This window comes from Vulpes lagopus, chromosome 7 (genome assembly GCF_018345385.1).
Source record: "Vulpes lagopus strain Blue_001 chromosome 7, ASM1834538v1, whole genome shotgun sequence".
NCBI lineage: Eukaryota > Metazoa > Chordata > Mammalia > Carnivora > Canidae > Vulpes > Vulpes lagopus.
The window spans coordinates 111337951-111365459 of record NC_054830.1 but is presented as its reverse complement, the minus strand read 5'-3'; the positions used below and the strand labels follow the sequence as shown (position 1 = coordinate 111365459).

The 27509-nt window shown below is 37.9% G+C and overlaps 1 protein-coding gene across 5 annotated transcripts in view; it reads right to left on the bottom strand.

Moving 5' to 3' along the window:
• Positions 1-416: 416 nt before the first annotated feature.
• AFF4 (AF4/FMR2 family member 4) overlaps positions 417-27509 on the bottom strand; it is a 94056-nt gene continuing 66963 nt past the window's right edge. For all 5 annotated transcript variants that reach the window (XM_041760703.1, XM_041760702.1, XM_041760706.1 and 2 more), the window contains 14 exons: positions 26113-26167; positions 25603-25640; positions 25057-25219; positions 23485-24402; positions 20487-20575; positions 19649-19889; positions 14207-14301; positions 13547-13610; positions 13296-13432; positions 12964-13035; positions 11754-11847; positions 10922-10965; positions 9462-9682; positions 417-6234 (listed from right to left, as the gene is read on the bottom strand). In XM_041760703.1, the coding sequence (XP_041616637.1) occupies positions 6107-6234; positions 9462-9682; positions 10922-10965; positions 11754-11847; positions 12964-13035; positions 13296-13432; positions 13547-13610; positions 14207-14301; positions 19649-19889; positions 20487-20575; positions 23485-24402; positions 25057-25219; positions 25603-25640; positions 26113-26167 (2359 nt within the window). In that variant the 3' untranslated portion in view covers positions 417-6106. The remainder of the gene's footprint in view (positions 6235-9461; positions 9683-10921; positions 10966-11753; positions 11848-12963; positions 13036-13295; positions 13433-13546; positions 13611-14206; positions 14302-19648; positions 19890-20486; positions 20576-23484; positions 24403-25056; positions 25220-25602; positions 25641-26112; positions 26168-27509) is intronic.

The window sequence follows — 27509 nt, the reverse complement described above, 5'->3', positions numbered from 1 at the left end:
CATGTGATCTGCCATGGCACATTCACAAGCTGTGGCTCTGAATCCTGGCCCTGCGCTGTGTCAGAACTCTTCAGTGAGGTGTCAAAGGTGGGCAGTGTTGGCATGTGCGACCTAATGATGTGCCCGAGTTTGTCTAGGACTGAAGAGAAGGCAGAGAATTGCACGAGAAACCTAGTTTAATAAAAACAATAAAAGCCCAAGCCCCCAAGAACAGCAGAAAAGACTTTTTGAAGATTTCTGCTGGAACAGGGCGAACTGTGATCTATGCAAAAGGACTCATGGCCAGCAAGTTCAGAATTTCTGTAATCAGAAAATGAGAGGTGGACTGGGGGACCAGACTTCTCAAGCAGAGTAGCTACCAGCAGACACTAAGATACAAAACAGAAGTTACATGAAAAGGCAAAGTAAGAGTTGAAGAAGTTTAAAGAGCACAGTGTTTATAAACTTTAATACAGAAAATCTATTTGATATTTATTAAACTTAGTTTCTCCAGCTATGGTTTGGCATTATACAAAGCATCTTAATGACACAGTAGAGTTAAAAAGATCTTTACAAATTGAAATGTGATACCCTTGTCTCCAAATATTTTAATTGCCATAAATTTGTTTAAAAATACACATTAAACGCATGTTTGACACTCTAAACTTTCTATAATCTCAATACCACAAAATACATATAATATACTATACAGATGTGGAAAAATCTAGTTAGTATATAATACTTTGCTCACCATTAACAGCTTTATTATGTGAAATGCACATACTTAGAAATCCTAGCTTTTGAGCCCCAAAGTACCTCTGAAATTTTAATGTATTGCAACAAATAAAAATCACAGTATATAATTGAAATTTTGGTTGAAAATGTCAGATGCCTAAATATTTTGGATAAAAGAAATGTAAAACAAAGATTTGGATCATGTACAAAACAAAGGCATCCTATCAGACAGTAACAGTACCTTTCTGTAAAATCAACAAGGCTTTTATTTTATCAGTGACATTACTTCCCCTCCAAAACCCTCCCCAAATATCAAACTGTTATTCACCAAATAATTTTAATTTCAAATAAGATAAAAGGATTCAATAAATATATAAGCATTTCCATCCTCCATATACAAAATTTCTTAAAACCATCAAAACGGAGGCTAGATAGAAATTTCCATAACCGCGCTAACCAACCTCACATCTGGTCCTCAAAGGTAGTGCCTTTCCAGGCATTGCCCATTGGGCCAGCTCTGTTGGTGAGCCCTCCCACCACCCCCCCAACCCCAGTACTGTTGAACGCTCATGTCAATGATTTGCCAGGTGTGTGCATCAAGTTATAAAATGGGGACACTTCTTGAACAGCAACAACAAACTCAACAGTATGGATAACCATGGCATAGATATGAAAGGCAGCATTTCCAAACAGGTATTTTCCAGAGAGGAACATAGCAGGTAGAAAGTTCCAGTGGTTAAAAGCTGAAAAGAAACCCCACATGGAAGCAGTAACAGGTCAAAACTGCAGACTACTAGAATTTCTGGGTGGGAACATTTTTTTCCCCCATGCTCATTTAGAGAGCTTTTTTGTTTGTTTCTTTTTTAAGAATAGCAATTTATGCTTAGCTGAGCAAAGGTGGCACGGAGAGGTCAATGCTGACAGTCCCAAAGTCAGCTCATTACATGATGTTTAGGCTGCTATTTCAGGATGCTTAAACATCTAGAAGACTTGTTTTAGACTTAACTCGAATGCTTTTATTCTGTGACCAGATTTCATCGAAAGGAAAAGATTTAGATATTTTTCACGGTTTTTCTAAAGACAGTGACTTCTTTTTTAATTAACCATGTGGTTCAAATGAAGAGACTCAGCATCTGCTTTACCTACTGGTGATAACTTACTTCCTGTCACTTGCCAGCTTGGGTCTAGGGTCTAGAAGTCTAAACTGAATTTCTCCATTACTGAGTACAGGAAAGATAAGCACACAAAAAAACATAACCAACTTGGCCTCTTCCTCTGGATACTCCAAATCGTTTGATACTTATCTCTTCTCTTTATTTTACTGAATAGCAATCTTAGATGTGCAGCATCATTTATTTTTGGAAAAAATTCTGCCTCTCCAACACATTAATACATGAAATCAAAATGAAATCTGTGCTCCACATAATTAGAGGATATGGGTGATAGGAGTCTACATGAATGTGAAATGCTTTGCTTCCCAATTTACTTATCTTAAAAAAAAAAAAATAATCACAATCTGCCTAAAACAGTCATTCCCATTAGATGTTCCTGGGACCCAGAGGCAAACTCCTATAATTCAAATACATAATGAGGCCATTCTGTTCAATTAGCAACTGGAAAATGAAAATCCTTCCCACCCTGTAAGAGCCCTATTATACTACAGAAGGGCTCAAATATATTTTAAAAGTTAATTTACTACAAATCATAGTAATTAAGCTTTAACAATCTAAAAGGAATACACATTGCACCCTTGAACATTAATATTCAAGGTGTCAACAAGAAAGTGTCTTAGATCAATTTAATAAATAATGTGGAAATAGTTGCACTAAGCTAAAATACTAAACACACACATTTTTGACAAACTAATTTCATGTTTTCATACATACATACATATATATAAAGTGTGTATGTGTACATAATTTTAAAATCCAAAGCTGCATACCCTCACACCTAGAAGAGCGCACAGCATACCTCTCCGCTACACAATGAGGCATCACCGACTGGAGCGACCACTGGCTGCTCTGGAGCTCCACAGTGCTGCCAGACTCCAGAACTGGAACTTTCATTCAGAACAGGTACCTTCTGTAGGCTCTTGCTTCACAATGCAAGCTCGCTCAATGAAGATAATTTCCCAAAGTTTCTGTCATTAAATACAAAATGATGCTTGTCTGATTTAGCTGATTAAATCTTTCTTTAATAAAAAGAAACAAACAACAATTAAAAAAACAACAACAACAGTGAGTCTAGTAAAGCCACAAGTGAATGCAAAGTGCAGCCCAGGTGCCTATGGATCCACCAGGGGGAGAGCTACCCAGAGCGCAGGCATGTGTGGGCACGTGCACACGTTACGCTACACTGCTTCTGCACCGGAGAATTACGTCAGTGAGGGTCAACCTTCTCCACTCTTCGGCAACTAGAGCCGAAGATTTATCTAAAGTACTTGTTGCTTATAAACTTAGTTCTTGGCTCCTTGCCCAGGAGAAGGTGGCACTGAGGCAAGAACTGGGCTGAGTGTTCCCCAGCCAGACTGCACCCCGGCTGGACAGTGGAAGCTGAATGGCTTGGAGGGGAGGGCCCCCCACAGCCCAGCCCAGGCTGGGCAGAAGTGCTCACTGGAAAGTCCAGTGGTATAGGCTGCTGCCTCCTGGCATACAAGTGTGGTTGGAAAGAGCAGTCAACAGAGTGATTTTTTTTAAATAGTTGCTATTTCTATAATTAACTATTTATTAAAGTACAAGTCTCAGACGAAGTAAAGTTTTTAGCCACTTGTCAAATTCAGTTTTAAATGGTTCGAGAACACTGAAGACACCTATTGAGGAAGGAGGAATGGTGGCCTATTAGGGGAATCCAAAGTATGTGCTGGAGCAGATGAAGACACAGACAACTTTTGAGGAGATGGACAGAGGAAGGGGAGTGGTGTTTCCACAGACTATTACATTGAAAATTCAATTATTTAGGATAGGATTCTGATCCATTGCCCATTACCACCATGGGAAAATCCCTCCACAATGAAAAGCTTGAAAAAATTCATTCCATAAGAATTAATACAGTTTTAGAGAGAATTAACTTAGAACAGCACCATAAAACATGCAGGGAATTGTCTTAACAAAAAATCAGTGTGACCCCAGAAACACTCCTGCTGCCTTTCAGGACACACAAGAGATTAGAACACGCTGGAACTCAGAGGTGCCCCACTGGCTGCTGTTGCTGAAAGCATAAAGGCTCGGAGGATACTTTATCCATTTCTAAGATATCACTGCAAATTAAGGAATCAGAGTAAGAGCAACCAGAGAAGGACAGGACATACATCTACTTGATTAACAGGGGCAAGTTTCTTACCAAATAACTACCCTAATCACCAAGAAGTTGTCTTCTTAAGGAAAACTGTTCCTAAAACATACTAGTAAGATTAAGTTAGAAAGATTTCAAAGGCAATTTCTCCAAGGGAAAAAGATTAACTTCAGCATAATTTCTAGATTCCAATCCCCAGTGACATGCAAAAACAGCCGGAGGTACAGAACAGTTAAAAAAAGAAAAAGCTCTGTAAATATGAAGCCCCAGGATAAGGAAGGTTCACAAGCTTCAGAAATAAGTGTACAAAAGACTCAAACACAGAGGATTCACTGCACCACTGCGCCTGGGAGTTCTATCCTTTCTTTCCCATTTCAAGCTTTAGCAACCATCTATGAATAGCAGGGCAATCCTTTTTTTTTCTTTCCTGATTGGATTAATTCATTTTTGGAATGGGGAGAAGGACAAACTATTTTTTTGGAGCAGCATTACCCAATCAGACTAAGTCATGTAACCAAAGCATTAACTTTTCTGAAATAATTCCTCTTTATGTGACCCTAAACGAAGATTAAAAAAGAGAATTTAACATTTCTACTGCCAAAGACCAACCGTAACAGGTGATCTGGTCCTAGTGTAAAACTTCATCTGTAAACAATCCATAGAGTTTTCATTCAAAGGTAAGATTTAAGGCACACCAGACATGATAGGGGCACATGATCGGGGCATGATTGAGGGTACATTTCTCACCTTTGACTCCTATATGCACCTTACAGGGAAAGGTACTTTGAAATACAACTCCTAACAGAGTTGGCTTCGGCTCTACTCTTGCTCCCCTCCCCTGCCCAAGAGAGCTAACAATGAACCAAATAGGTACTTTCCTAGTGTGAATCTTCTGATATCATCAGAAACATAAATCATTGGTGAGGGCCTTCATAATACAAAAGGAGTCAGTACAAGACAGATTTAAAAGAACTTCATCTCTACCTCAGGCATTACAACCATAAGTTGTAGAGCAAAAGCACACACAGCAAAGCTCCAGCCCATTCCTGCATTTGTCACTGTATGCTCCCATGAGAGCATCATAATCTAGTGTGGCAAAAACATTTTAAAAATAAGAATTCTGAAGAGAACTTTAACCCTTCAAACATCATCACTGAAAGAGATCAAGGCAGCAACCCTCAGGAGCTGGATCACCCTTCGTTCCACAGTAACTTACTCTCTTTCAATTAACCATCAAATTATTAGCAACAACAAAGAACACATGGTTCTAATAAAATTCATGAAGTTCAAGATTGTCCATCTACGAAACCCTTTACAAAATATCCTTCTCCTAGAAAGTTTGCCTGCCCTCTTCTGTAATGCATTAAATGCAAGATATAGTCACCTTGTGATTGCTATAGTGTTATTAACACATTCACAGTTCTTGAAATAATGCATATCAAATCAGACACATTTCATCTTCTATCTGTAGAATGCCATCTTCTCATATTTAAATGATTTTTCATGTGTAGAAGAGTATCCTTAATACTAAGCATTAATTCTGCAATAAAATTGTAGTTAAGATTTAAAATAATATCAGGTAGTAGGTGTAGAAAGAACATGTCCATATTTTAGATGAACCCACTCTTACTCTTAGAAGAGCTACCACAAAAAGACATTAGGTAACAAAGCTCCCCAAGTATATAAATAAAAATGCCTACATTAAATTTACACTAAATTTTCAAGAGTAAATTTATAGGCAGAAACTACTAAGTTTTAAGCTAGCCCCAATCTGGGAACTTAAAAAAATTAAAATAAATAGAATTTCAATTGATCAGTTATAAATTGCAATTGGAATTTCAATCTTATTACAGATCACCAAAACCATCTTATCAATGTGCTGCAGATTTAAAAACATTTAAATAATTTTTCATATTGGGAATATTAAAGGGCTCAACTGACATCATGGCTTTGGGTCATAAATAACAACAACACATGAACCAGGGAGGAGAAAACCATTCCTCATTCTTAGTGTCGACTAGGTGGCATGTTATGGCAGTTTTCCTTCGTGATGTGACACAGTGTTGTGGAGAAAATCAGAGGCAACGAGAATGTGTTCAGTTCAAGATATCAACTTGGCATCCTGGCGAAGCCAGTGCAGTCCCTGCCGGGTGTATCGAACTAGGTCTGTCATGATGCTCGCATTAAAGATGAGAGGGCCCATCACTTTATCCAGTTCAGCAAAGAATTCTAGAAAATCAAAAACAGTCATTAAATGATGCACACACTCTCCTGAACCACTGCTTTTAAAGTTTTAGTCTAGATTATAAATAGTAGTCAAATGAAGTAAAAAAAACACTCCCTCCTGCACTATATGATGCCCATCCATATTTCAGAACAAACCATTCCATAGTCTCTTTCACGTTCTATTATTCCTGTAATCATAAAATGTTTCAAACAGACTGTATGGTTAGGAATTGTTATATATAAAAACGGAATTCTTCTGATGGAAATTATCAATTGCTAGTATGCAGTAAACATTACTAAAGTGGAGACAATGTACTATATTGTACTATTACTCCAAACAGTCTGTGTACTTCTTTTAAAAAAAGATTTTATTTATTTATTCATGAGAGGCACAGAGAGAGAGGCAGAGACATACGCAGAGGGAGCAGCAGACTCTGCAGGGAGACCGATATGGGACTTGATCCCAGAACCCTGGGATCATTACATGAGCCAAAGGCAGATGCTCAACCACTGAGCCACCCAGGTGTCTTGTTTTTGTGTAAGAAGTGAGTGGTACAAGAAACGATGAGATTCTTTGTATGTTTCTCCATCCCTAAGAGCTCCTTTATGACAGTCTGTCCCCAAACTTTCTTCTGTAATCATATACCATGCAACACTGATAAATTAAATCCCACATTTTAGAGAGTATAATTTAAAAATGTAAAGGATGGAGGGCAGCCCGGGTGGCTCAGCGGTTTAGTGCTGCCTGCAGCCCGGGGCCTGATCCTGGAGTCCTGGGATCGAGTCCCACATCGGGCTCCCTGCATGGAGCCTGCTTCTCTGTGTCTCTGCCTCTCTGTTTCTCATGAGTAAATAAATAAAATCTTTAAAAATAAAATTAAAAAAAATGTAAAGGATGGAGATCAAAGGATTCTTCCTATTTGAACAAATATAGGTTGATCTGCATGTGAGGTGGGTGCAGAAGAGGAGGAGGGAATGACAGTATCCTAACATTTGATCCCCATGTAGAACTCAGACAGTAAGGCGTTTTTATACATGCAGAAAAAAGGGTGTCATTCTCATGATAAAGACCTCAGCCTACCTAAATAATGCAAGAAGCAATCAAGGAATTGAGGAGAAAAGGGTCTTCTTTATAGAATTCCAGATAATAAATGCAGATGCAGTATCAGAATAGAAAATTCCAATTTCCTTTTTTTTTTTTTTTTTTTTAAGGAGGCTCCAATGTGGGGCTTGAACTCACAACCCTGAAATCAAGAGCTGGATGCTTAACCGGCTGAGCCACCCAGGCATTCTGAAAATTCCTATTTCCTAATGGAATAATGGATGTAGGAAATGACCATCAATCAATGCTAAAACCTAAATTAAGGTTTAATGGGGAATTTTACATCAAATTGATGAGGCTGAAACCACCTGAATTGTATCAGGGGTCGAATCTTACTATCACTAAACAAGAGGTAAGTATTCATTACATGCCTCATAGTATCATATAATTGGCAATCTAGAGGACCACCTATGAAATGTTATTTCAGATAATGAATCTAATCAAATCTCAAGATAAAACTATCAGTATGAAGGAAATAAGGGGGACAGAGGAGAAGCTAAATGATACTATAAGGAAGGAGTCAGTCAAATCACAATATGACTCATTTTCTCCTCAAAATAAATGGTGCAGTGCCCTGTCCCCTCAAACACCAAAAACTGGAGGAAGAAGACAGACTTCGGAGACTGATGAAGGAATGTTTGGATCCTGTTGGAAACACAGAACTGGAAAGGGGGGGAAAAAGGTGTATTTGCAACAATAGGGAAACTGGATGGCAGACCAGGTACGAGAAAGGAATTACTGTTAATTTTGGTGACTGTGTTAAAGGCACAGCAATCACTTTCTTGAAAAATCCTTATCACCCAAGGATGCATACACCTAAGTATATTCAGGTGAAACATCACAATAACTGATATTTGCTTTAAATATTCTGGGGGGCGGGGAGAAAAATATGATTCAGAAAGAACGAGATGAAACAAGATTAGCAAAATGCGTTGCTAAAGCTGAAGTTGAATGAAAGGTGCACGGGGATTGTTATGCCATTATCTTTCCTGTTGTCAACATTTGAAAAGTACCATACAAAGAAGTAAAAATAAAAAAGAATATTTTAAAAAGGAAAAATTAGCCTAGAAAACTGGCATCAAGGAGAAAAATGGAAAATAAAGCAGGAGTGATTTAATTAGAATTTCTGCTTTGTAAAAAAAAAAAAAAAAAAAAAAAGAATTTCTGCTTTGTAACTTTCCCCGAGCAATACAGTTTTAGGAAAGGAGAAACAGGATTTTCTGTTAGATGTTGGGGTTCCTCTTCTACCTTTCACTATTTTCCTTCTTTAGGAATAGGAATCTTCCACCTTCATGTGATTACTTGTTTATATTATAAATATTTAAATGCACTCTGTGAAAAAAAAGACACTTGATTTACTAGTATCGTGTTTCTCTACAAAAGATCTACCTGAATAGCTGCCACACACACACATCCTCTACTGACAATGACGAAAATAAAATGGTGTTTATATAGTACTTTTACCTGGGATCTTCTGTTTACTTATTATTTTAAATTTCAAATCCAGTATAGTTGGGGTGCCCTGGTGGTTAGAAATTGATTTTTTTGTGGTCTCCTTTATCATATAGGTTTTCTAATTCACTTAAAAATCCAATATGATTGTGGTTGGTTTTTTTTTTTTTTTTAAGTTTTCTTTATTTTAGTAATCTCTACACCCAACTTAGGGCTTGAACTCACAACCTTGAGACCAAGAGTCACACGCTTCTCTGAATGAGCCAGCCAGGTGCCCCTGAATGTGCTTTCCTATTTATTAAATATCTCACATATACAAGATGTCTGCACATAATCCTACGCCTAAGCCAAGTTTACTGTTTACCATCCTAGAGTAGAACATATATTTTATTACTCTTATAATTGGAATTGCACTTAACGTGCCAGAACAAAGGCCTATGTGTCTTAGGGAAAAAGCTATTTTAAGTTTAGTGTGTGTCACTGGTACAGTGAAAGATATTTTTGACTAAATTCAGTACATATAGTATGACCAGTAAGCAATGATGATTAGGAAACTCTTTACCGCCAACTCTAGACTACATAATAAACCAAATGCAGATCAGACTCTTATTTATGTAGATCATAAAAGTTCCTTTAACAGTTTCATCCTTCAAAGTTTCTCTAGAGACCTTCCTACCTTTCTGCTCTTTGGAAAGCTGTTCAGCTTGGTCCCAAATTTCCGTGGCATAGAGGAAGTTAGATGTAACTTGAACATAGCTGGCTGCCATCTGGTGGATCCTCTGCGGAATGGTCACTGAAGAACCACTTGCTGAAGCACTACTGGCCCCTGAAGAATAATTTCCTGAATTGCCTGGCGACAACTTTGGAGAAACAGGGGAAGGCATCCCAACGGCTTTGCTACACACAGAGAAACAGGAAGCTTATTCATACGAATATGGTGAATAGGATGAAACGAATGTTCTACAGGCTCTTCTTCCATGAAGGCTTTTACAATTTAAAGATTCTTTTAAACCAGAAGAGTTCCCAGAGAAGTACAATTTCTTCTCAGTAAGTACTTATAAGGCTCACTAAAGCCCACAGTGAATCATCATGTCTAGACTCTTTGTTTTAATGAAAGGCAATGGAAAAGAACAAAAGACGACAAAGAAATGACAAGTCACACACCTTGATAGCAGTAGTTCCAAGGCTTAGAAGCTAGATCACCTCACTCCCAGCTCGACACACTTTCCCTCTATTCTGGCATGTAACTAGGTACTTTTCAAGTTGTTTTGTAGCAAGTTGGATGGAATTTGCAATTTAACACAAGAAAATTGTGGTAGACAGGAACATCTTAATTTGAATTCCATTATTTCTGGTACTTTCCTTGTTTAACCAAGTTATTCAAAGCTGACAAAGAGGTACAGCTTTTTCAATCAACTGCCATTATCTCAAGCTTCCTGTCAAATATTTCTTAAGAAATACATGCTGAAATCTGACAGGTTCATTTCAGCAGTACTAAAATTTGTGGAAATGTCCAAGGCCATAAAAAAAAAAAAAGGAAAATGAAACAAAAGTTGGGGGGACAAAAATGATTTGTTATGAATAGTTTTTTATCTTCACTTTTAGCACCATAAATTTGGTTAGGAAAATACACAAGGGCAAAGACAGAAAGTCAATTAACATAAAAATAATAACTGAACAGAAAAAAATCACAACCCAAAAAGCTGTCATGGTAATTTTCCTTCTTTAGGGGGTGATGTGGGATGGAGGAGAAACCATAACTGCACCACTGTTACTAATTTCTGGCAGTGTCAAGACTTGAGTAAAATAAAGCTCACTGATAAAAACCCAAGAAGCTGTAGAAATTAAATCTAAGAAGGACTCAAATGCTGTCATAAAAACTCATATTTCTACAAGTGAAATATCCCCTCTCTACTCCTTCTAAGACTATGTTCATTACCAATATTTTCAACTTAGTAAAAAATAAACATAAAAAATGAAACTTTAAAAAAATACTTTATTAGAGATGGTTTTCATTTTTTTTTTAAAAAGTGTCACCTTTCCATTTCTGGAAATTGGGCCCTATCCATTCCACTTTTACACAAAAACAAGTAATATTGTCACAGAAAAATATTTTATAGAATAAAATTTACTTACGTTCCCAAGCCAGGTGATGGTGCTTGAGAATTATTGTAAGAATTCTGTGGAAAAATAAAATGTACTTAAATTAAAAAAACAAACAAACCACTACTCATGAAGAACTATATATATTTAAAAGCAATGGGCTAAACTGCTCTTTAAGAAGCTTTACACATTTAAGAACACAAAGTATAATCATTGAGAGCGAGACAAAGTGTGTGCCTGTGTGTGTAAATGTGCGACAAAGATGTAAGAGCTGGGGGTTCCAGAAGGCTTAAAGCATGCGTAACACTCAGACAAAACCTGAGTCATACTATATGCAAACGCTGTGAAAGGACGTGACCCATACAGCTTCCCTTGGGCAGAGGTAAGGAACAAGAGACAGAGACCTCGATGGTTTGAGGTCAGGGTAAGAAGTTTATACCTGACATGGCAAAAGCAACAGTAAGTCACTGAAGGGCTCCAACTCAGAACCAGGGGGAGATTTTAAGATTTCTGTGATGGTGTGAGGAAAAAAACCTAGACATTTTAGGAAACTAATACAACAGTCTAAGGAAGCGTGGTAGTGAAAACAGAAGGCTATCTGCAAAGTAGAAACTAGGTCTCCTGATAGAGGTTACATCTACTGAAACATTAGTAAGAGCCCCTGCATATGGCTACACAGATTCTACAATCAGATGTATGTGCACTGAAAAAACATTCCGAGCAATCTCAAACCCATGTGAAAGTTAGTGAACAGTAGCTCCTCTCTCGTGGTGGTAGGCAAAATATGAAGAGGCACTCTGGGGCTGGGACAGGAGACTACCAATCTGTTTCCTAGGCCACGGCCCTTCCTCTTTTCCACACTTACCTTCAGGTGCTCTGTCAGTGTCTTTGAGTACTTCAGAGCATTCTCCTTCTTCAGTTTGAACAGCCTCAGATACAGCAAAGACTGGCATCGCAGGCTAGCCAATGGAAAAGGGAGCTTATTTACCAGAACAGCAGACTCTGGCCACATCTGCACAGACAACCTTTGTATTGTGCAAGAATACAGGACTGGCTCATGTGAACATAGTATAAAGTCAATGACACTAACCCTCGGGTAAAACTGCAAGATGCGTTTATTATGGTGCACACCCAAAGGAGGGTAAGAGACTCAGGGCTACACTCTATTTGCTGACAATAAAAAATAAAAACCTCATCCACAAGACACCAACATGTCATAACATATGCATTAAAAGAAATCACTGAGAAGCAGAATCTCTACGTCAAATTATAAATATCTAAAATTAAACAACAAAAACTAGGAAACTCAACTATGCATAGTACATCTCTGATGTGACATATGGGAACCTTACTATGGCTTACAAAAACCTTGCATGGTCACCACTGCCTATCTTTCCCTTCTCTCTGGTCTTCTCTTTCGTTCCTCAGTCATTCCCAGTTTCTTTCCACTGTCCAGCCCTTGCACATATCCCCCCTACCTGAAGACCAGGTGTCCCTACACTCTACTCTTACAGTTACTATATTTTTCTCTCAAAAGTACTGAATTCATATACTTGTGTGATGACTTAATTTGTGTCTCCTCACACCAGACACTAGATCCCATGACAAAAAAGACTATGTCAGTTTATCCACAGCTACGTTCCCAGTTGCTAAACCCAGTGCCAGGTAGAATAAATACTTTTAACAAATGATCTGATAATATCTCCCTGGGACCAAGCCAACAAGCCACATTCTTCACTCTGAACAAGCTCAACATTTGCTCCCTAAGGAAAGGTACTTATCACACTTACATGTGAATAAGGAGCAAGATATCAAAAGAAGAACCCAGAAAAGGGACTCTGGGAGTTCTAGGGTCAGATCCCAATGTTTTTGCCCTGAGCATAATGGATCGGAGCTGACAACAACTAAAATCTTTCAGTAGGAGTTTTGACTTATTTTCTACTTTACCCATCAAGAATAGATTCATGCCTGGGTTATGAAAGGTCGATTCAAGAATAACTTTCAGAAGGGCACAAACAGCAAAATTTCCCAGGGAACAGCTGGTCATCTAGCAGAGGCTAGGACACAACACTTACCAAAGTACTGTGAGCCTTTTATCTGCAGCTGTAGCATCAGGGGCCAAGTAATTCTTTAGCTTCATAGTGTATCTGTGAGTTAGAGCAACAAACAAATGATACAAAACACAGTACTTCATCTTGATCTTAGGACTTCCTTAGTCCTCAGAACGTTAGAACCCAACCTAAACAAAGGCAAAAATACCCACTGAAGTATCTGGTTCTCCTTATCCCAGGACAAGAAAGGATTAAGACCCTCCATAGCTTTACTGTATACAGCTCTATCAGCCCCTTCCAAAATGAACCAAAGAAATAATAGTGCCAATGACGGGGCAGCAAGTTTTCCCACTTACTTGATGAGCTCCACTGTCTCTGAATACATAGGGAATGGGGATTTGGATTCCTGAGCATTTTTCTCTAATGCATTCCCACATTCAATGAAAGATACCACAGCATCAAGATAGTATACAGCTTTCTCAAACCTATCAGACTGAAGAAAGGAGAATAAAGGTAATGAGAGATACACTGAGGTACTACGGGAACACAAACAACAAATGAGAATTTAAGTTAATTTGATTAAACAAATGTGAGAATGTTTACATACCAATGCATCTGCATTGTGCTTTAGCTTTTTTGCTTCTTGTAAGTAATGGTCTGCTGAATAATTTCTGCAATGTAAATTTTTATAGTAAATAAAAATGGTAAATATTTTCATATTGCTTGTTCATTTTAGTTTTAGCATCCCTCAGTTTTCATGTCCTCAAGTAAAGAAGATGACCTACCACTAAACATTTAGTTCCATGTTTTCTGACAAATGTTTTTATTGGGTTAGGAGCATAACTCCTGTTGGCCAACTGGCAAATTTTCTACCTTAGGAAAACAGAAATCAAGCTCCCTAGTATTAAATGCTAAGTTGTTTGAAAATTTTGGAATAAATGGAATGTGGGTAAGGGAAATAACCTCTTTACGAAATGGAGGAAAACCTCAACACTGCTCTTCCTTATTTAAGAAAGCCCCCATCTTGAACAGTGGTAGGAGGAGTCAGGTTCTACATGAAGTCATGTTACTCACATCCCCCAGGAGTCATGAAGTTCGGTTAAAGGAGCAATACTTGGACTACCGGGTGCCTTTCAAATTAAAATCCAAATGTTCTGGGGATCACAACACAAGTATGAATTCTTCTGGTCACTGATAGGAATTTAAATGAGTTTCTTATATGCTGACTGGGATGATTTCTTCAATAAATGAAAAACATTTCTCTCACCTGTCATCAAAGGCAAGCTTTGTTCTCCGAGGCTTAGAAGCATCAGGAGTTGGTGTAGATGAAGGACAGTTAGAGGAGCTATTTGGAGCCTTTTCCTGTCCAAAGAAACATATAACATCGAAAATATAAAATGTTGAATTCGGAGGTGATAAATATTAAACTGAAAATATTTCTTGAACCACCAGTAAAAGGAAACAAAATTCCACTGCCTTTAGTATTTAATTTCCTTGTTACAGAATTTTTAAATTTCAGAATGTAAAAACCCTTTTAACAGAATGGGTCCACTTTATATAACCAAAAATATTCATTCTAATATTAGAGGTCTGGGACACCTGGGTGGCTCAGCTGTTGAGTGCCTGCCTTTGGCTCAGGGCGTGATCTCAGATCAGGGATCGAATCCTGCATCGAGCTCCCTGTGAGAAGCCTGCTTCTCCCTGTTTATGTTTCTGCCTTTCTCTCTGTGTCTCTCATGAATAAATAAAATATTTTAAAACAAAAGAAAATACTTTGTCCCTGTTCTCAAAATTTTAATAAATAAAGCTTTCCTTGGTTCATATGTGTGAAATAAAAATAATAATAATGATAATAATAATAGCAAAGATCTACTATGTACCAGACACTGAAACAGACACTATTTAAAAACATAAGGAAAGGGATCCCTGGGTGGCTCAGCGGTTTAGCACCTGCCTTCAGCCCGGGATGTGATCCTGGAGTCTTGGGATCGAGTCCCACATCGGGCTCCCTGCATGGAGCCTGCTTCTCCCTCTGCCTGTGTCTCTACCTCTCTCTCTCTCAATCTCTCTCTCCCCCTGGGTCTCTCATGAATAAATAAAATCTTTAAAAAAATAAATAAAAACATAAGGAAGACACAAACCTACTATCACAATAGCAGTACTGCTTAAGACAAAATTTACTGAAAATTACTGGCCAATGAAAACAGCAAGATCTAACACTTAATCCATGCTTACTGCCTGCCTACCTGGCAGTATGTTAACTGCATACTGGGCACAATGGTTAACCCTTCCACAACCCTCTGGAATGCATACTGCTATTGGGACAGAATAAATAGCAATGCAAAGGAGGGTAACTTACCCAAGTTTAAACAGCTTTTAAGTGGCATTCCTGGAATGTGGCTTTTAAATCCAGGTCTGTCACATTTTAAAAGGCTGGCCACTTTCTCAATCTGTATTCTATCTTCTATCAACATAGCCCTTTATGCAGGGACTGATCCTGTCTTTCCAACTGCTTTCCTATACACATTTTCCCACAATAAAACACCAGAAATAAGTAGAATTTGTCCTATAAATGCATGAATGTTTCAACAGTAAAAAACCCAATTAATATATAATTTTACTCCTGTGCTTAAAAATCTGAAAAGGAACCAGGTTGCCATTCCTTTTCTTTTCTTTTTTTTTTTTTTTAAGATTTTATTTATTTATCCATGAGAGACAGAGAGAGGCAGAGACACAGGCAGAGGGAAAAGCAGGCCCCTCACAGGGAGCCTGATTCAGGACTCGATCCCAGGATCCCAGGATCATGACCTGAGCCAAAGGTGGTTCAACCACTGAACCACCCAGGTGCCCCTACCATTTCTTTCCTAAATGATAACAGCTTTTCAGTTCTACCCAATGCACCTTACCTCAAGGAATGAAAATAAAGGTCCTGAGATCTGAGAAAATACTAAACTCTTCATGGTAAGGTATACATGTTTATGCAATGACTTCCTGCATATTATGATGGAATGTAACATTACTAGGCCAGCTTTCCCTCTATGTTTTTTAGGTACTTCCACAAATGCCTAAGTTTAGATTTACTGAAGGAAAACTGAAGTTCTTAAGCATACATTTAAAAATTGTCTACGTGTTCTGTTTTGCTTTTTGTCTACGTGTTTTAACACATTTTATCTAAAAATTATATGCATGGGATATGTAAAAACCACTGTGTGGAGAAGGAGGTTAACTAAAATTACACAGTGGTCATTTCACAATACATACATATATTGAATCATGGTGTGCACCTGAAATTAATGTTGTATGTCCAATATATCTCAATTAAAAAAAAGAATTGGCAGAATTAAAAGAAGAAATAGACAAATCTTGTGTTTGTGGAAAAATGAACAAGAGGACAAGGTGACCAAAAATATCAGCATAAAGGTTTGAAAACATGATTAATTGAATTACATAAATTCCCTCCCTGGGGATCCCTGGGTGGCGCAGCGGTTTGGCGCCTGCCTTTGGCCCAGGGCGCGATCCTGGAGACCCGGGATCGAATCCCACGTCGGGCTCCCGGTGCATGGAGCCTGCTTCTCCCTCTGCCTGTGTCTCTGCCTCTCTCTCTCTCTCTCTATGACTATCATAAATAAATAAAAAAATTAAAAAAAAAAAAAAGATTCCCTCCCTGTCTATAATATATGCAGAATATACATTCTTTTCTAGCAAATATAGAACATTACAAAATCTACCATCTAATATACTATACCATCATAAAGCAAATCTTAACAAATTTCAAAAGATGGCTAGCATACAAATTATTTTCCAGCTCCAATGCAATTAAGGTAGAAACATTAATCAGAAGACAACTAGCAAATCTCAGTAAGTCTGGAAATTGCCCAACATGCTTTTAAATAACTCTTGGGTCAATGATGAAATCACACTGGAGATTAGGGAAGATTTTAAATGGAGTTCTAAAAACACACCAAATCTTCTAGGATGCATGTAAGCAGTAATTAGAGGAAAATATACAGCCTAACCGCTTACATTAGAGAAAGAAAAAAAGGCTTCAAACTAATTTAAAAATTAGGGCTGCCTGGGTGGTTCAGTCATTTAAGCATCTGTCTCCAGCTCAGGTCATGATCCCAGCACCAAGCCCTGTATCAGGCTCCCCGCTCACTGGGGAGTCTGTTTCTCCCTTTCCCTCTGCCCCACTCCTGCTCACGCTCTCTCATTCTATTAAATAAAATCTTAAAAAATATATATATATATATATATATATATATATATATATATAATTTAAAAATTAATGAGCTAAGTATCCATCTTTTTAGGAGTCACTAAAGAGAACAGTAGAGCAAAAAGAAAGACTAAGGAAATCATCAAGACAATAAATTAATGAAATAGAAAACAAAAATAAACCATGCAGAATCAACAAAAAGGCTATTTTTTGAAAAGACAAGTAAAACTAATAAGCCTCTGATGAGCCTGATCAAGGAAAAAGACAAATGGCATACAGAACTAATATTAAGAATAAAAGGGAAAAAAAAAAGAATAAAAGGGGAATATAAGTAGAAATGTTACTGATATCAAGAGCATAAAAGAAAAAAGAGCAAAAAGACTGTAATGAACAACCTTATGCCAACATATTTTGAATATTTGATAATATGACTATGCAGAGAACATAAGATAAAAAGTATATGTAATTTTGGTTTTCCATATTATCTAATTTTTCTTTAGTTAAAATAAGAAAAAACATATTTTCCAACTAAATTATAGATTCTTCCTTAATAAACCCATATGTAATTGCCTAAATTGGAAACTGCCAAAACTAACATTAACAACTCTAACAGTTGGGCAGTCCAGGTGGCTCAGCGGTTTAGCGCCTGCCTAAACCCAGGGTGTGATCCTGGGGACCCGGGATTGAGTCCCGCGTCGGGCTCCCTGCATGGAGTCTGCTTCTCCCTCTGCCTGTGTCTCTGCCTCTCTCTCTCTCTGTCTCTCATAAATAAATAAATAAAATCTTAAAAAAAAATTCTAACAGTTACATGCCCTAAGATGTTGAAATCAAAGTAGTCAGTGCCTATATTTTATATTGTCAATAACAGAGTACCAAATAACTACATTTGATCCAACAAATATTTCCTGATTACCTAGTAAGTTAGACAATGGAGAAAACCCAGAACAAGATACAATCCCTGCTTTCAAGGACCTGACAAGCCAATAAAGGGAGACAGTTTTACCTGTGAGATCGCAAAAGCCAAATGAACAGGTGAGCTCATTTAAAAGCGGAGGAGTAAAAAAATAAATAAATAAAAAATAAAAAAAAATAAAAGCGGAGGAGTGGGGGGATGGTGCTTGGGTGATTCAGTGAGGCCTCTGACTCTTGATTTCAGCGTGGGGTTATGATCTCGGGGTTGTGGGATTGAGCCCCATAATGGGCTCTGCACTCAGCAGGAAGTCTGTTTGAATTTCACTCTCCCCTGCCCCCACTTGGATTCTCTCTCTCTCTCTCTCTCTCTCTCTCTCTCAAATAAATAAATTGAGAGACAGAGAGAGAGAGAGGGAGAGGGAGAAAGTTTCAAGAAATGAGCATTCAGCCCTCAAATCCTGCAGGTAAAGGATGAAAAATAGAGAAAGCCAATTAGCAAGCAGACACAGAAATAGGATGGTGAAAGAGACCACAAGGACACTTAAGTTCCTTAAGGATACTAGGACTAACTCTCTAAGCTACTAGAGAAGGGTGTCTACCTGGAGAAAAAGTCATCTGTATATCTCAATTTGAGCCACTGTTCATAATTAAAATCAACTTAATAAGCATGAGTAAATATATTTAATGATCAATTTTTTTCAACTCTCAAAACTTTGCTTACTCAAGTCACAAATAACAACCCAGTGAATTCTTAAAAATCGGGCAGCCCGGGTGGCTCAGCAGTTTAGTGCCGCCTTCCGCCCAGGGCGTGATCCTGGAGACCCGGGATCGAGTCCCGCGTCGGGCTCCCTGCATGGAGCCTGCTTCTCCTTCTGCCTGTGTCTCTGTCTCTCAAGAATAAATAAATAAAATCTTAAAAAAAAAAAAAAAAAAAAAACTACGTATTTTCCTAGTTTTGTCAGAGTGTTTGCTCCTGATCAAAACGGTTTAGAAAGTAAAGTAATGCAAATAACCGAGTAAACAAAGCGAGGGTGAGAATCTAATAAAACAGACCCCTGAAAAAGCTTCTGCGATCCAATTTTCCATCCATAAATATGAAGAATATTCCTCTACATTATGATCATGCCCTGGAAATAGTTCCGGTGCTACCTCAGCTAAAGAACTTTCTCTTTTTCACGAATCTAAGCCAAATTGGTTACTTTCTCACTTTGTGTAATACGCTTGCTTGTAAAATCTAATTGTAAAGAATCTGAAGCCAATTTCAAGCCACAGACAACTCGATCCTAACAACTGGAGTAATTTATAAGTAGATCAGTATCAACTACTTTCTTCCAAAACCAACTTTTCCAATTAAGGGTTTCTGTCTTAATTAGTATGCACGTGGCCAGGTGAAACATTGCTTTTACAGTCTCAGACCAACCCCATACATTTATTATCAAGATTATGACATTCTGAGAGCAAAAATGCACAGGTCTATAAATTTAATGAGAGCTTTACAAGACTGTCAAAGCAGTGTCACCTTGGAGAATTCCTGTGGCAATGAGAGTATTTTTCAGAAGGCTCAGAGTCCCAACGCCTCACCTTGACCTCCTTGGAGCTACTGGAGGTCTTCCCCTCAGTCTTCTTCTGCTTGGATGTGGAGGAGCTGTTCCTGCCGCTCGCACTGTTCTCTTTGTTGCTGTTAGCACCGGACTTTAATGATGATGACTGACTAATAGTCCTCTTCCGAGAGCCATGCTCTGGTTTGGGGTCTTTTGAAGGAACGGGGCCAGCAGGAGACGGCAACAAATCCTTTTCTTTTGCAGCACTTTGCTTAGATGACCTGCCAAACCAAACAAATGCCCTCACTTTTCCACCAAGTCATATAGGGGTGATAGATTTTTTTTTTCTGTTTCTCTTTGCTCTCAAAACAAGTCTGTTTCTCCCTGAGTATGAGGACACATGGTTTCTACAAAACAAAGTTGAGGGCAGACATCATCTCTGTTTTCCACTCCCTGGCTGTACGTACACCCAGCACCTAAATGCTGGCCTGCCACACAGCAAGTATTCCATAAATCCTGGTTATGTGAATGAGAAGAGGAATGATGAAGATATGAAATTCCGAAGTTGGAAACTGGCCTCTGGACAGATAGAGATAAGCTGGTCATCTAACCAGAAAGTGGTAAAGCTTTACTTGAACTCTTAGCCTCTACTCAATCCTACTTCACTACAAGAAGAAAGGAAGGAGAGACTGAATGTTAAAAACTTTCTATCCCTGTTAGCTGACAGCAAAAGCTCCCATCTCGTTGGTCTATGTAAATGTATACATGCATATGACATACACTTACTGAGAGGAACATTCTCAGAACACATTAGAAAGTACCCAGTGGCAAACAACATACACATTTTAACACACATGTAACATGTTTTGGGGACATACTCTCTGTTGCTGGATGGCTTGTGACCTGCTGAATTCTTGTCCTCTGTTTTGGGTTTCTTGCTGTCATTGGCTCGGTTATCATCTTCGTTCTGGAAAAAAAAAAAAACAGAAAAAAAAAGAAACTACTAGGTTGATTTTTTATTCATCTAATTTCAGTTTCCAGCATGAGTCACCCTCAAATAATTTATCCCTGATAAGGTTCAGAAAGAAGATAAATGTGAAGTGAAATAATTCATTTAAACAATGTTTAGTAAACTGAGTTTCAAGACTAAGTCTCCTATTTTAGATAAACAGAGCCCAAACACTGAAACACATTTCCTATAATCTTTAAAATGACATCTTTTCATCCTAATGATTCTGGGGATGAGTGAAATTATACTTAAGATATAATTCACATACAATAAAATCCACTCCTTAAAAGTACACAATTCAATTACTTTTACTATATTCACAGAGGTGTACAACCATTACCACAAACAATTCTAGAGCATTTTCATCATCTGTAAGACACCTGGACCCTTCAGCAGGCATTTTCCCATTCCTTCCACCCCTAGACTCTGGTAGTCACTAATCTATGTATTTTGTCTTTTTTAAAAATTTAAAAACTTTTTTTGTATTTTGTCTTTTTGGATCTGCATATGCTAGACATTTCACATATAAATGGAATCACATTTGTGGACTCTTGTCTCTGGTTCTCTTCAGTTAGTATAATATTTTTCAGGTTCATGGATACTGCAGCATGTATCAGGATTTCATTCGTGGTTATAGCTGAATCTATTCCATTGTATGCATATGCTACATTTTATTTATCTATTCATCAGTTAATGACCATATGGGTTGTCTCTACTTTTTGGATAATACAAATAATACTACTGTGAACATTCACCTATAAGTTTTTTTGTGTGGACATGTTTTCATTTCTCTTGGGTATATACCTAAGTGGAATGGAGTGGAATTGCTGGGTCATACAAGTACACTTTTTGAAGAACTGTCAAAACTGTGTTCTAAAGCAGCTACGTATCATTGTATATTCCCATCAGCACTGTAATTAAAAATATAACTCCTCCATATCTTCACCAATACTTGTTATTGTCCATGTTTTTTATTATAGCCAAGCTTGATGATTCTGAAAAATTCTTTTTGCTGAAACAAAAGCTGAGCCATCATTGCCAAAGCTACTTTCTTGATTGATCCTAATTTTTTCTATTGCTTTAAACTTCAGGGCCCAAGAATCTAAAACATTCTGCCATGACAAAAAAATCTGTTCTCCTACACAAATTATTAAAAGTAGACACATAAAAACATGAGACAAAAGAATCTACATCATCCTTCATTACCCTTGGGTGAGACTCCTCTCAGTACCATCTGCTTTATCTTCAGAAACTGCCCCTGACAATTTTACCAAAGAGTAAAAAGGACATTCTATGTTGTATTTCTGTATTATATAGAATCTTACAAAGAATATGTAATACTTTTCAAACACAAAAGGACCATTTCTTAATTCTTTAAGAAGTACCTTAGCTTTCTAAAGAGCAGAGTCCATCATATATAAGCTCTCACTTCATGTAATCCTATAAGTTAAATCACATAACCAAGTCCAGCAGTCTGAGGTTGTAGCTTAATAGGGGTAGCAGCCCTGAACTTACTGGTTGAAAAAGTTTCCCCATACTACAATAATGGAAACTCATTCGCTACAGTGCCCAAAGTAGTAAGCTTCAGTTTTCTTGAAATTCAAATTTTTAAAAATCTTCCAATTTTTTAAGTAAAAAAAAAAAAAAAAAAAAAAAGGTTATTCTAGTTTGTCAAATATACATTATTGTCTGCACACATTGCACTGTGGTCTTAAGAAGAGGAGGAAAAATCTCCTCCTCACTTCCTTTTAAGAAAATATTTTATTCTTCCTATCCTCTACTATGAGATCTTCAAGGTCATCTGGGATTGAGGTTTTGCTCTGAGTCCACGTGCTCACTACCTTGGTATTACACAGTCATATTCACCAGGAGAAATCATACTATTCAACACAAATCATTAAAATTTCCTCTAAAAAATTCTCACTAGAGCTGAAAGATCAAGGTGTTTTCCCCAAAGAATCTCCATCTACACATGTGAGTTATTCAGATCTTTTCATCCTCTGTCCATTATCCTCCCAACAGAGACATGTGTGAGTCTTCCCATCTCCTAAGTCTAAAAAGGCTGATCTTAAATATATACCAAGCTTCACCTCTCAACTCAAATCATTCCAGAAGAATTTAAGGACAAGTGCTGGCCGTGTGTGAGCAAACGTGTTTAGTTCTGAACTTGTAGACATCGGTTTTCAAAAAGGGAAAAAAGCTATGTACAGAGGATTGGTGAAGTTCTTAAGGATGTGTCAAAATTGGTGTCAATTTTGAAGCTGCAATTAGTAATTTAAAAAGTGTGACTTGGCCTGGGTATAAAAGAGAAGAGAGTATTAAAAACTGTGACAACCTGGAAAATATATATCCCAGTGTTTTGGGTTTTTTAAAGACTTTTTATTTGAGAGAGTGAGAGAGCATGAGCAGAGGGGAGAGGGAGAAGCAGGCTCCCGCTGAGCAGGGAGCCCAATGCAGGGGCTCCTGACCAGGACCCTGATATCATGACCTGAGCCAAAGACAGATACTTAACAGACTGAGATACCCAGATGCCCCTCAACTAAAGATATTTAAAATCAAAATGTTAAGAGTGTTGTGAAGGCCACTTTGCAATCCCTGCTTCACCCTCACCTCCACCCTGGCCAGCACACACACACTGAAGAGAAGCACTGGCTCATTTCTTACTGGATTAGACAGTAAAGGAGACAGGTAGAGGCTCAGGGCTCCGTAAGAGACTGTTCTGTCTGTAGCCTCCCCTGAGTCTTAGGCTCACCCTCTATTTTCTCTCATAGCTATGACTCAATCAGGTATTTTCTGGCTTACTGAGATTTCCATTGCATTTCAGATTCTGATGTTTAAAAACAACACAACAAAAACCCTTTACAAACCTTATGTTTCCTCTTGCCTTTGTTGGAAACTTTTTCTGAGGCTTGTTTCTGAGCCTCTCTTGTGTGCTTTTCTGGCACATTTTTCTTTTCCCCCTTGGGTGGCTCTGTTTCTTTGTAAGGCTTTCCTGGTATTCTGGTCAAAAGATTCAGGTCAATCTTCACAATAAGTGGATACCTGTCATCAGGCTCACTGAGGGGTGAAAGAAGTTCCTTCTCTTCCATAGGAGAGAACATTCGTTGCCGAAAAAAGCTATCTTCTTCCTCCACTGAGGAGGGTTTCACGGGAGTCCTGTTACTCTCAGGGTACTTAGGAGTTTGTGAGGAAGGAGGAAGGCTCTCGCTTTCATCCGAATCTGAGGATGAGGTATCTGTTTCTATGATTTCCCTTGATTTCTGGGAAGATTTACTCGTTGACTTGTATTTCTTCTTCTCTGCAGATGGTCGAGGGGAAGATTTGGACTCCTTTTTGATATTGGGTTTCCTTGAGCCTTTGGTGGCTGCTTTGTGTCTGCTGGAAGGCATGCTGGTAGCCATGTCTACGGGGGTTTCGCTTTCTATCTTCAGGCCTCCCCGGGGCTCTTCAGTGGCTGCCTTCTCAGCCTTTTTGGGTTGTTTTTTGCCTACAGTTCTCCTCTGTGTTGTGCTGTCACTCTGTGCAGGGGACTTCTGCCTCCCGCGCCCACTTTCTGATCCCTTTTGTACAGTTTTGGAGTCTCGTCCAGGAGTAGCAGAACTTGTTTCTTTAGGTCCGCCTGGATCAGTATAGCTATTCCCAGTGCCCTGTTCTCGGCCTTCCTTTTTATAGCCTTGAGATGACGGGATGTTACTGTCCACAGAAGAAGCTGGTGACACTTTATGTGGGTTCACTTTATTTAACCAATTATCAAGTTGCCATTTGTTTGTTGGTGGTGGTTCAGGCTGAAAAACAGAGAAATAAGTATTTTTTTTTCGATACTGAAGCTTTCTCCCTCCTTAACAATCTCAAGGAAGAGAAAAAAAGCACAATGTCTAAGGCCATAAAGGCATTTGTTGTTCCCACTTCTGACTGAACTAAAGCAAAGGGCTGAATATTGACCATCAGAGCTCTCATCACTTGAATAAGAAGTTAAGCTTGATGTTACATATGGCCTTCAAACATTAAAGATTCCTGTCAGGAACCCAGCTTGAAAGGTAAATCACAAATGACAATGGGGGTATACTTAATTCCAGAAAGTAAACAAATGATTTAGGTACTGATAAGAGATTTTTAACCATATTTTATCAACCTACAGTAAAACTGTATAATTTAATACTCCTTTTTACCACAGTAACTACATAATATAAATTACCATGCTGAGACATAAAAAGAAAGCACAGACTAAAGAAATCCAGTATTTTAGGACCTGAAATATGACCTCAAGTAATTCCTAATGTAGACTGGACGTTTGCTCAAATAACAAGGAAACTGAAGTACCTAAGTTTTCTCCAAGACACACAGTTCAATTTCTTAACCTTGTTTCCTAATCAGGTCTTAACTGGCCATCAGCAGGGGCTGTGAGAGGCCTATGGAAGGTACCCCTGCCTCCCTCTCACCTCAGGAGATGCACTCTGGGATGGTTCATTTGCCTCACTGTCACTGGAGCTACTTTCACTCTCTGAGTCAGATCCAGAGCTGCTTTCAGATCCACTGTGGCTGCTAGAATCATCCCTGGAGTTATCAGCTCCTTCACTATTATGGTGTGAAGGTTCAGAGTTACTAAAAAGACATAAAACATATAAATGACCAAAAGTTGTTTTACAGTGATAGCAGGAAAACATCCAAATCTGACAATCCATTTAAAATATTTATGGTTTGTTACACTATTACAGCTCTATGAAGCCAGAACTTCCAATTATAAGTAAAATGCTTCCTTAAAAAGTTTCTAATATGCTGCTCAGCCATTAGCACTTATCTTTTAAAAACAGTTCTCCTGAGGTATAATATACATACCACAGAATTCACCCATGTTAAGTGTACAATTCAATGATTTTTAATTAATTTACAAGATTATACAATCGCCATTCCAACAATATTTACTTTATAAGGTTATTATATTACTACAATGCTCCAAAGAAAACTAAAAATAAAAGGATGCATACCTTCCTGGTGTACTCCTTGGCATTGTCTTATCACAATCCTAAAAATAAAACACGAGAGGAAATCTGTGAACGAATAAATAGCACTCTATCTGCTTAATGTGAACAATATCTGAACCCCTAAAAGGAACACTAACAGCTCTAACGTATACATCAATCAAGTGTTAGTTTACCTAACACTTAGGACACACCGTTTTTACGTAAAGAATAACTAACTTCCAGGCTAAGATGAAAAGCTTTGTTAATAGTTCTTCTTGGCAACAATCTTATACTTCAGGAGTACACTCTGATCCATAAGTAGTAAGGAAAAGCCAGTTTAAAAAAAAAAAAAAGCGGGTTTAAAGACAGACCAGAACATGACAACATTTCACTGTCAGAAGTTAAGGAACTTAATTTAAGTAATTCATTTTAAATAAATGAATCATAAATGTATCATTCAATTATAATTCTTAAAAAATATAATGCAAATCAATACTGTATGATACTGGCAAACTCATAAAGCAGTAGACACACCTGCTCCCCATCGCTGTCTTCACTGCTGCTGAGTTTTAAGTCATCTTTTAACATACTAGAGGGAAAAGGCAGAAAGAATTAGTATTTTTGTAACAGTTTATCATGGCACACCACAGTATTAAATATTTACTAATCATTCTAGAAGTAATCATGGTGGCAGCCAAAGATTTAATTAAAAAACAAGGAAAAGAACCAGTGCATCTTACTCTGTCTGGTGTGCTTCACATCCAGAGTAAAAACTGAGAAAGGAGGAAGTGAACATTTCATAAGCTCTCACTTTTCCGTAAGTTAAACATGTAACCTTCTTTTCTAATTTAAGTAGGTCACCTTCTACAAACTCTTATACTCAGTTATCTCTATTTTTCTCTAATTGTATCCATACCCATTCATTCATAGTAAAACAAATTACCATACTCATACCCAACAGTCCACTAGAGAGGTAAAACTCCTAAAAAGAAGGAAAATAAAATGAAAGTTTCAGCAATTCTCTTTCACTGTTCCTCATGTTCCACAAAGAGATTCATACAACTGAGTAGTTGTGAAAACCAGAACACAAAGTCAAAGCACTGGTTCCTAAATGCCTTGCTTTGAAAGATGACTGCCCTCTGGAGAAGTAATAATTTGGAGTAAGAACCTTATATAAAATAGAAATGATGTTATCCCTGAGTGGCTTAAGTAGGTTTAGTGCCTGCCTTAGGCCCAGGGCGTTGATCCTGGAGTCCCGGGATCGGGACTCTCTCTCTCTCTCTCATAAATAAATAAAATCTTTAAAAAGAAAAATAAGCTCCAGTCTCATCTTCCTTGATCAAAGTTCAAATCAATTAAAAAAACACAAATAAATACCATAAACTGATAGTTTCTGAAGTTCATTTTTCTTTTTTTTTTTTAATTTTTTTTATTTATTTATGATAGTCACAGAGAGAGAGAGAGAGGCAGAGACACAGGTAGAGGGAGAAGCAGGCTCCATGCACCGGGAGCCCGATGTGGGATTCGATACCGGGTCTCCAGGATCGCGCCCTGGGCCAAAGGCAGGCGCCAAACCGCTGCGCCACCCAGGGATCCCTGAAGTTCATTTTTCAAAGTAAAATTACAGATTTAAATTTTCCTTAAGTCCATAAAATCAACATTAAAATAGAGAACCTGAGTAATGACCCACAAAATACTCCTTGCCTTTTTACAGAAGAGCAAAAATTAATACAAAAACCACTAGAAAAATGTTTAATTTCTCATTACTAGTAGTTCCATTACCTTTCTTCTTAAAATTTCATGACAGTCTCCAATCAGTGGAAAGGAAATCTTCTTTCACTCCAATAACTACTAATAGTTTCCCCTCAAAGCTTAACCTGAATTTCTAAATCTCACCCCAAATTCAGATTATCCCCAAAAGATCACCTTGA